Source organism: Phyllostomus discolor, chromosome 13 (assembly GCF_004126475.2).
Source record: "Phyllostomus discolor isolate MPI-MPIP mPhyDis1 chromosome 13, mPhyDis1.pri.v3, whole genome shotgun sequence".
In the NCBI taxonomy this organism is placed as follows: domain Eukaryota; kingdom Metazoa; phylum Chordata; class Mammalia; order Chiroptera; family Phyllostomidae; genus Phyllostomus; species Phyllostomus discolor.
The window spans coordinates 63,353,394-63,364,205 of record NC_040915.2 but is presented as its reverse complement, the minus strand read 5'-3'; the positions used below and the strand labels follow the sequence as shown (position 1 = coordinate 63,364,205).

At 46.7% G+C, this 10,812-nt stretch overlaps 1 protein-coding gene across 6 annotated transcripts in view; it reads left to right on the top strand.

Moving 5' to 3' along the window:
- The first annotated feature begins 5,683 nt into the window (after positions 1-5,683).
- The window catches only part of MSANTD2 (Myb/SANT DNA binding domain containing 2), a 28,124-nt gene continuing 22,995 nt past the window's right edge, over positions 5,684-10,812 (top strand). For 2 of the 6 annotated variants that reach the window (XM_028527923.2, XM_028527928.2), the window contains exon 1: positions 5,690-6,268. In XM_028527923.2, the coding sequence (XP_028383724.1) occupies positions 5,798-6,268 (471 nt within the window). In that variant the 5' untranslated portion in view covers positions 5,690-5,797. Of the gene's footprint in view, positions 6,269-9,752; positions 9,975-10,812 lie in introns of those variants that run through there. The other 4 variants (XM_036014737.1, XM_028527927.2, XR_004900562.1 and 1 more) reach the window with 4 other exon arrangements.

Here is a 10,812-nt window from a genome sequence, read left to right as displayed (position 1 = left end):
TTGCTGAAGGTTTTCAGACCAAGTATCTCAAGAGAAACTGGCAGAAGTTTATTTTAGCTTATTTCCAAACGAAGCCTTGAAAGTCACAGGGTCACTTCTGCCACATTTGCTTTATTGAGGTAGTCACACAGATTTACCCAGGTCCAAGGGGAGGGAACAGACTTCCTGTTGGAAGGTGGCAGATACTGTGCGCACATGCTAGCATGTGCCATTTGTGCTGAGACTGCCAGGGGATGCCTGGAACCTCAGATACTACCGAACCCTGTTCATCCTATGTTTTTTCTATATATACCTACCTCGATAAAGTTTCATTTATAAATTAGGCACAGTAAAATACTAACAATAGTGAATAATAAAATAGAACAATTATAACAATACACTGTAGTAAAAGTTATGTGAATGCCCTCTTTCACTCTCTCTCTTGTTGTAAGCGCCCCTTACTTGCAGTGAGTGGCTTGGTGTCACTCATTTCATGGGACCCTCGCTGACACCTTCACTAGGCTCGGTGGTTTCTCGAGAGCAACACATCACCATCAGTCAGAACACACTTCGTGTTCATGTCTTCCACCCACAGATTTAACACCTTTTCCATCTTAACTGAGTACATACCCTGCACTGTGGCCATGACTTTTGCAGTTTGACGTGCTACAGCCAAACTAGCATAATTTTTTTCCTTCTTCACAATTTCTTGGATAGATGATTCATTCTTACTGTAGATCATACCAACCAGAGCATACAATGTTTTTCTTTCCTTATTAAGTCAAGGACTATCACTTTTTCCCTCAAAGGAAGCACTTTCCAGCCTCTCTTTGACATATCCAAATTGCCAGCCTCACTACTCTTGAGCTTTGGGCCACTATTAACTGAAATAAGGGTGACTTGAACACACACACTGTGATATGGCGACAGTTGATCTGATGACCCAGGCGGCTCCTAAGTGCCTAACTGGTGGGGAGAGGGTACAGCGTAGAGATGCTGGACAAAGTGATGAGTCGCGTCCCTGGGAGGACACAGTGGGAGGCCACAGGAGTTCATCACAGTGCTCAGAAAATTGTACAATGTAAAGTTTATGAATTGCTTATTTCTGGAATTTTCCATTTTCAGACTGCAGTCTGTGGGGAGGCTCTGCCAGCAGGGTCCTCACCCCACCCCGTCTGACACCGATGAGAATAAGTCTACCAAGACATGATCTGCTTGGGGACGAAAAGTGGCCGATCTCTCAGAGGAGAAGGGCCAGGAGCCTGTTCCTCAATGGGCTTTTACTGCCACGGCCACCGGTCTACAGTGACCATGGAATGCTGCAGATGGCTCATCGAAACACAAGAAAAACATACACAGAGACAACCGAGTCCTGTGGAGAAATAGGGATGAAATGGCCACTCTCTCTAGTGGGGAGCACCTTGGCCACTCTCCCTAGGGGAGGGCACCCCTAAGGGAGAGCGCCCCGTTCTCCTGCCCAAGCAGGCTATTATTGGGTTCGTTTGCATAAAAATTCAGGTAAAGCTCATTACTCATTTTTAGGAAGTAAGGATCAAACAATAGATAACAAGGAAGTCTGAGGGCCTATTTTGAGCCAGGGTCAAAGAGCTGTAAAACTTTGAGGAACAAACTTACTTCTTCTTTGGACCCTTATCATTCAATTGAGAGCATTCTAAAGCAGGTTTCATAGGATTTTACATATTCTTTCTTAGGCCTGATCACTCTGGGAACCTGCCCTTTTCAGCACAGGGCTGCACCACCCTCTGTCATTGTTTCAGGCTTAGGTGGAGCAAGGGAAGCAAGGCAGCCAAGAGATTAGATTTTCTCACAGACAATGAGGACTCAGGCTATGTCAAAGCCGAGGGGCGAGGGTCCATCACCCCCTTTTGCTGTAGCCCCCAAAGTCCTTCCTTGGGGGCCTCCCACATGATCCTGTCTGTCTTAGATTGTTCCCCCCTTGGGGAATCTTACCCATCATTGGCTAACCGACCAAGCATTGGGGGCCAGTTATGGATGAAGTAAAAGGAGCAGAAGTGGCACTCCTGCCAGGGAGATAAGCTTTTGTCTCCTTGCTAGCTTACAGTCCAAGGTCATTCCCTCAGCCTTAGCCCTGGCAGGGGTTACAGCTTCTGATACCAGGCAGGGCGGTTCCCAACATTTTACTGGGTTCAATTTGCACAGGAATACAGGTAAAACTCATCAGTCATTGCTGGGCAGTAACGATCAAACAATAGATAACATTCAAAGGACTATGAGGCCTTGTTCTGTGTCAGGGTCAGTTAGCTAAAGGGCTGTGAAACTTTGGGAAACGAACTAACTTCATGCTTGGACCCTTATCAGAAAATTGAGGCCATTCTTAGCAAAGCAGTTTTCACAGGATTTTATGCATTCTTTCTTCGGCCTGATCGCCCCAGGGAAACCAGCTTTCCAGCAAAGGGCTACACCGTCCTCCAGCATTGTTTCAGGCTTAAGTCAGGCAGGGGAAGTAAGGCAGCCAAGAGATTAGGAGACTTCTTGCAAACAGAATGAGGACTCAGGCTTTGTCAACGCTGAGGGGTGAGGGTCCATCCACCCCTTTTTCTATAGCCCCTCCAAGTCCTTCTCTGAGGGCCTCTTCGAGGCCATGCCTATCTTAGGTCGTCCCTCCCTTGAGGCGTCTCACGCAGCATTGGCTCATCAGTCATCCGCCTGGGACCATGCAGGGTGAAGTAAGGGGGACAGAGGCAGCGCCCCTGCCAGGAAGATAAGCTTTGTCTCCTCAGTGGCCCATGGCCCCAAGGTCTCTTCACTCAGGCTTAGCCATGGGGGTTACAGCTTCTGAAACCAGGCAGGCGGTTCCCAATAGCAGTTGGCCACGGATAACTGAAACCCCAGAAAGTGAAAATGCTGATGAGGGGAAACTACCCTGCCAGCAAAAAAATTAGAAAATTATTGTAAAAATGATATCATTTACAAGACTGTTAAAAAATACCAACTACCTAGGAATAAATCCAACAAAATGTGTGTAAGAATTTTATACAGAAAACTATAAAAGTTTATTGGGAGAAACTAAAAACTAAATAAATGGAGGGATATATCATTTTCAAGGATTGTAAGACTGATCACTATGAAGATGTCAGTTTTTCTGAAATTGGTCCATAGAGTCAATAAATACCAATTAAAACGCCCACAGCTTTTTCTGTAGAGCTTGACAAGCTCATTCTAAAATGTATTTGGAAATGTGAAGGATCAAGAATAGCAAGCCACCCTTTAAGGCGGAGGGAGAAAAAGAAGAGGAAGAAGAGGAGAGACATTCTCTACTTGACATAAGACTTATCATAAGCCGGTGTGAGACATTAGTAGGGCAGTGTGATGTTGTCACAGGAACACAGAGAAACAGAAAGACAAATAGACCCATGTAACAGAAGAGCCCAGAAACAGACCCATGCACATATGGACATCGATTTATGCCAAAGATGGCACTGCCAGAGAGGGAAAAAATGGTCTCTTCAGTAAATGGAGTTGGGATAATTGGGTATCCACAGGGAAAGAAGCAAGAAGAAAAGGGAGGGGTGGTGGGAGGGGAAGGAAGGTATACAGTCTGCAGAAATACTGGCACATATGCACTGGGAGACGTGTACAAGAATGTTTGTACCAACATTACTCATAATATCCCAAATTAGAGACAACCCAAAAATTCAACAGTAGGGTGGATAAATAAAATGAGATGTATTCATAAAATAGAATATTTTGCAGCAACAACAATGCACAAGTCACAGCCTCACACAGAATAGATGAATCCTAATTAAAAAGATAATATTGAATAAGGTAAGTCAGACAGAGAATACACATGGCTTCTTTTATAAAATATTCAAAATCAGATAAAAATTTGAGTGATGTATAAAAAAGTGATAAATTATAAAGAGAGGCAAGCCAGAATTGCCTCCTTAAACTTCTCAGTCAACCCACTTTATCTAGGAAGGTTTCCCTCATGAGTCAGAGTTGATTTGAGAATCATCCAGAATTAACAATAGAAGGCAAGAGGATTTCTTTTCTTTCTTTCTTTTTAGGCTTATGGGAAAAAAGAGAACAGGATTAGTAGTGGTTTTAAAACTCTTTAGCGTCTCTGGTTTAGTGCACGATTAGGCACGACTCTCCCTTTCATACACGTTAAACGTAACATTAAAAAACTGACTGTTGGACTGAATGAGCGTGGATTTGCTTTGATAGTTGTTTGAGATTCCCTAGTGCCCTAAATAGAACAATGAAACCAGTGGTAGAAAGTGACAAAGAGAAAGTGACAAAGGGAAGATCCTATTCACTAGAATACAGGAAAAGTGAAATTAAGAGCTGATGATCACACAATGTGAACTGTGAGCCAGGCCCCATTCTAAGGGCTTTACCTGAACTAACTCATTTCATTCTTACAAGAATGCTGGGAGGTCCTCATCTGACAGATGAAGACACCAAGGCACTGCAGAGCTGGGATTTGAAGCCAGGCATGCTGACTCTAGAATCCATTGTCTTAACTAAAGTGCTGGACCATATCATTTTGTTTCAGAAAAAAAAGAGATAGTATAAATTCTGATTTTCTTTGATTCTTCATACTGGTAGCTTAGAAACTATGGTGGCATTTTAGTATGACACACAAAGATGATTTTTCTCCTCTACTGTATCCTTAGAGCTGATTCCTTTAGCTTTCCAATGGTAACTGTAGCATTCTCTTGGGTGACTCTTGAGAGTTAAAAATAGAGCTGACCTCAGCTCTATTTTTTTTAACCTAACATGTTTGCTATTTTTAAAAGTGTTGCATGACTTACTCAAATTTGAAAAAAAAAATCTGCTGAGATTTTTAAGTAAAAGACCCAAGATAAACAATTAGATTTTTGGCTTTCGAGAACATTGAAATACCTAACGGCTACGTGTTGGTTTTCCTGTGCCAATGTTCTTTAAATCACAGGCCTTTAAGGAGACTTCTGGGGCAATTAATATACTAATCACCAGAGGTCACAAAGACCTGTCATAATTGAAGTCTTCTTTTTAACTTACTTACTCTGAAAAATGAAAAACAAAGGGAAAACCATTCGACTTCCAAATCAGAGGGAATGGAGAATGGTATTGCAAAGTATTGATAACTTTTCTGCTGGGCTCCAGAGTTAGAACATATGTAAACTATAAACTGTACAAAAGCAGTAAGCTATGTAATTCTTCTACAAACAGTCACACCCACCCACACGGACGGGAAAATCTATCATAATTGGAATCAGAGTTGCTGTTCTTTAAATAATGCGTTTGGGTCTCCTGAAAAGCTACAGAGCCCTGCTTTTAAAAGCCTCTCCCAGAGATGCTCGCCCTGCAGCTCTGGCGACTCCCTGGATACACCTCCGGACGCTCCCCGGCCTCCACTTGAATGTCAGCCCTGCGCCCGGGGCAGGGCTGAAGGGAGGGGTGGCCGAGGGTGGGGGGCAGAGAGAAGAGCGATGGTCTAGTCCCCCTTAACCGCGGCCCCGCGCGGCGCCCTCCCTCGCGGGGGCTGAGACTGGAGAGGAAGTGGGGAGGCTCCGCTCCGTCCGCACAGCGGCGCGCCCTCATGCCCCCTCCCTTCTCTGCTAGGGGCCCCGCCACGCCTCCTCCCCGGCCTTCGCCCCGGGAGAGGAGCGCGCGGCGTGGGCGGGCGCGCGGAGAGAGACCGCGGGGAGCCGACGGCCTGCGCCTGGAAGCGAAGTCCGCCAGCCGCGAAACCCCCGGCGAGCCAGGCCCTACAGCGGCCCGGGAGACCGCGGCGGCCGGAAGTGAGGGGACGTCACTTCCGAGCGGTGCAGTGGCGGCCGCTAGGAAGATGGCTGCGCCCTGTGGCTCGGAGCGGCCCGCCAACTCGCCCCTTAAAATCCCGAAGATGGAGGTGCTCTCCCCTGCCTCTCCTGGTGGCCTGAGCGACGGAAACCCTTCGCTATCCGACCCTTCCACGCCTCGGGGAGCCTCCCCGCTCGGGCCGGGCAGTGCAGCGGGCTCGGGGGCAGCGCCGTCAGGGGGTCTCGGGCTGGGGCTTGGGGGGCGCAGCGCCGCCTCGTCCTGGGGAGCCCCGGCCGCCGCCTGCCGCGGCATGTCGTGGACACCGGCCGAGACCAACGCGCTCATCGCTGTGTGGGGAAACGAGCGGCTGGTGGAGGCACGGTACCAGCAGCTGGAGGGAGCCGGCACGGTATTCGGCAGCAAGGCCCCCGGGCCGGCCATGTACGAGCGCGTGTCCCGGGCCCTGGCCGAGCTGGGCTACGAGCGGACCCCGTCCCAGTGCCGGGAGCGCATCAAGGTAACCGGCCGCCCGGCCCGGGGCTGCGAACCCGCGGCAGAGAGGAGGCGGGGAGCGGACCTCGGGGGCGGGGCCGGTCCGCAGTCCGGGCTCTCTCCCGAGCCCGGTGGGCTACTCGCATCTCTCCGCCTTTTTCTTCTCTCCCTGGGAAGGGGTTGTTTTCCAGATGGCCGCCAGCCCGTAGGTTTCCTGAGTTTGAAGTTGGGCGTGCCTGCCGCCGCCCCTCTTTCTTGCCAATGGAAGACGTTCCTGCGTTCTGAAGTTGGTGGTTTCTTCTTGTGCGCGGTGGGCATCCCCCGAGCCCGGGCGCCTCTCACCCCACCGGCGGGGCCTCGCTTTGTTCCAAGCAGAGGGGGCGCCTAGGCAGAGGCTTACCAGGACGGGATTGAAAAAGGGTAGCAAGGGGGGGCCGGTGGCCCCCAGTTTCGGAATTTTCAAATAAGTGCAGTGGCAGAGCCGTACAAAAAGCGCCTTCGGATGACTGGCCTTTGTGCCAGTGGTCTTCTAACCTGAGCTATGAAGGACAAGTAAGACTGTAGATGCTTTGGAGAATTGGAAAAGCTCGGTTGGAGCCAGATAGTGCATTGTTACGCGAAGTTAGCTTGGTTGAAAGTTGGTCTGGGATTTTGGAGTGTCCGTGCCTCCAGAGTTGTGTTGACTTGAGATGTGTTTCTGACTAAATGTTTTCATGAAAGCCCGGTTCCCTCTGCTGTAATTATTGTGCTGGATGTGGTGGTGACAAGTAAAGCTCCCAGTGTGCATCTGGCTATCCTTGTGTACGTGGATGTTTAAATGCAGAGGCTTAATTAGGGCTAGAAATTCTTCTAGTAGCCAGGTTATTGTTTGCTGTTTTTACTGACTGTTAATCTGGGTGTTCAAATTTGCATTATAAACTGATTTGGAGTTGTTTTTTAGGTAAACTAGTTCTCTCCTCACAGTGTTTGCTAAAAGATTCTTCCTCCCAGTTTTCACTGAACTACCTCTTCTGTATAGTCATAGTGTCTGTGTCCTTTTCTGGTAGGGATGGCTCTTTTTCTGGAACTGCTTGGAGGGTGGAAACCCAATAAGGACAACGATAATCACACTGAAGAAGGAGACTGCTCCCAAGTTCGAGAGATCTTGGCTCAAGGAGTTCATCTGGGGGCCTTGTTCCTTAGAAAATTTAGTCCAGAAACTAGGACATTTGAAACCTGTTAATTATTCAAGGAATTTGGCACCCATTTCTCAATCACAAAATTAAGTTGGTTTGCTTGATACATGTACCTTTGGGTCTTACCACCTCCCTCTTTTTTTTTTTTTTTTTTTTTTAACAGGGAAGTCGTTAGAACAGTAAGTTTGTAGACAGGATTTGAACTGTGCGGGTCCACTTGTACATATACTTGTTTCAATAAATAGTCAACCCTAGGTTCACATTTGTGGATTCAACCAGCCCTGATTGAAGGCAGTATTTTATTTTCTCCTTCCCAGCAGTGGTTGAATCCGCAGGTGTGAAGGGCCGACTGTAGTTGAGGTTTTGGGGAGTTATAAGTTACTTTCCAGTTTTCCATGGCATTGGGGGTTGGTGCCCCCAGCCTCTGCGTTTTTCAGGGGTCAACTGTAGTAGCTAGTAGCCACCACTGTTCTCTGAACCTCATCTCATTCTTCTATTCAAGGCCATTAAGGTGCATTTTGGGGGTGGGAAGAATTTTGCGCCAAGCTGATTAGCTTTTATCTGTGAGCTTTTCTTGAGTTTAGAAGTGCGCCTTAGGCGTCTGTGACTATTTAGCTTGATCAATTTTTGTCCATAGAAATTTTCCAAAGGGAAAAAAGTCTTGTACTGTCAAAACCTCACGGAACATAAATGTGTCTATAAAATTGTTTTTCAGATGACCGGGAAATCTCTAGTTGGGTTGCATCTTTGTCCAATTATGAGAAACATATCCTAAAGCAAAAAAAAGGAAGATGAGCTTCTCTGAAGAAAATTTTAAGAGGATCTGTTTGCCAGCCTCCAAACAAATAAGACCAAACTGACCTCAAGCTCTTAGAATATTTTGAGAATACATAGATGACAGTAATGGGTTCTCTGAGCCACAGTAGCAGTTGATAAGGAGGGCAGATAAATGTTTGTTTTTTAAGGGTTGTACTCCTTACATGGTTTCAACCAAGGGACAGCCTTCTTCGTTAACATGTTGGCCTTTCCTGTCAGAGTTACAAGCTCTGTGACGACAATTTCTGGTCTTTCATTCCGTGTTGTATCTCCAGTGCCTAGCCCATAGGAGGCTCTGGGTACATATTTATTGAATTCACCAAATAAACAAGAAGAATTTTGGCAAGTATAAAAATCTAGAGCACTGTTACTTAAATGTTAATCCAAAAACAGACTTTGAAACCCAGTGTGAAAATACTGCATTGAAAATTGGGCTCTGACCTCACTCTGAGAGACTTAGTGTGAATGTAACTTGAAGCATAGAAACCAACGTGGCCAGTGAAGTCATAGCCTCACACAGTTATGAGGTGAAGGTCCCCAGTTTGTGTTTGTGAAAATAAAAACCTTAAAAAATTCTCAGAGACTCCCAAAGCCCTAGAAGCAGACCTTTAGGTCCCAGGTTCAGAAATGGTGACTTAGAACAAGTAATTCACGAATCTTTCGCTTTATTGTTTTGATGAGAACTGCCAAAAGACATTCAATAGTCCTTTTTGCTTTAGATTTTACAAAATAAAGAAAGTGGTACAGGGAGATGCACCAGGAGGAACCCTTGGTCAGACTAATGCAATGAGCTCACTTAAACGTGAGCTCGTGTCAGAGGTTCACAGGGAAGAAACACCACGTGCATCAGTTACATTTCTGGTCTCATGTATGAAATAACCTATCAGACTTCAATTTTGAAAACTCTGATTTTGAAAGGAGGGGAGAGGTATATATAACTTAAGTTTTTATTTTTCAGGAAGCTTTCCCTTAATCATAGTTTCAACATGCTGAGGTAGCGGTTTTCCTCTTGTCATATGAAGGCCTCAGAAAGCTGGGTTCTGTGCCAGCCTCTTCCCTGGCCACCTTCCTGAACAACCTGAGAGCACATCGCTCCCCTCCCTGGGCTCCGCCTCAGTCCTCCTGTCTGTGTAGCAGGAGTGCTAAGATTGTAAATATTGAAATCGAATGAATAGCTTTTGGATTGTGCTACCGAAGTACAATCTTGAAATACTGCCCAAGTGATTATGCATGTTTCTAAGCACACAGGATTTTACCTTAAAGTCAGATAGAAGCATTCGCCTATTGCTGCAAAGAGTTTCATTTTGAAGTCTGACCTGTTGATGTTAATATTTGTTCGATCATTTGGCCAAAAGGATGCGTTTGAGATTGTGTTGCTCCTCTGATGTTTTGTTGCTTTTTGTTTGTTTGCCAGAAGAAAATTTGTCTGCTGATAGTTCCCACCTAATTTTGGAGTAAGGTCAACGAAGAAGCGGTTTTTCTGTCTGGTCATTACACGATTTTTATCCTTTCATATAGGCCTTTTCTTCCTATCTCCGTCCATCAAATCTTTGAGCTCTCCCTTGTGTGCAAGGCTGTCTGCTAGGCGTTGGGATGAATGGAAGTCTGAGCGCTTGCAGCGCATTTGAAGCCTGTGCACACACGTCAGGGGGAAGCTGTAGAGACAACGCAAGGAATGGCACACAGTGCAGCACCTGATTAAGTGTCGTACACGGAAGTGTCCCGGTGCCGCACTAAAGCAGACAGTGCTGGTGCAGACTGACTTCAGAGGAGGGAGGGCGCACGTCAGTCAGTTCGTGCTGTAGCAGTCCAGAGATCTCCAGACTTGGAATCCGAGAGAGTAGACCATGTGCTGTATTCACACTTCTGTCAGTCAGTCTGCTGCACTACAAAACTCATTCTCGAGTCCCACGTTTTTTGTTTTTTTCCCAAAAAATCTGCCTCCTGAGAGTTGGCTTTACATCTTTGAAACCAATGCACTCCTCTGGCTCTGCCCAGAGACGCAGTGTGAAGTGACTGCGTGACCAGCACTGCTGGCCTTCGCTGCATCAGTGCCGGTGCTCGCCAGTCCAGTCCTGTTCACGCATGGTGAGCACTCTTCTGCCCTGCAAATGGGGGTGCAAGTGTTGGGGGCGTTGCTTAGATTCATTCATCAGTAATTGTCATGATCTTTGGAACAAATTTCATACTTTAGCAGACAAATCACAGTATAGTTTATTTGGTCTTTTGATTTTGCTGTCAAGCCTCATCATGAAAACCAATAGGGCAAAGGTAACTAACTTGGAGCCAAATGCGGGGCCCTGCATAAGCATTTTAATACACTGCCTCCCCCCCCCCCCCCCCCCCGGCTTTTACCTGACGTTTGCAGTACCACTGGAAGAGCTCTCAAGGCAGATTTGGTCAGATTTGTTTCCTGTCCTTTCTCCCACACTTAGTTTCTGTTGTTCCCATGCCCACTGCCACCTGAGAGCTCGTGAACTCCCGTTTGCTTGTCTGCCCATGAGTCTGACAGGGGCTTGGTGTGCGTCTTAAAGGAACATAGTCGCACACCGCATAACGACATTTTGGGTTGATGGAG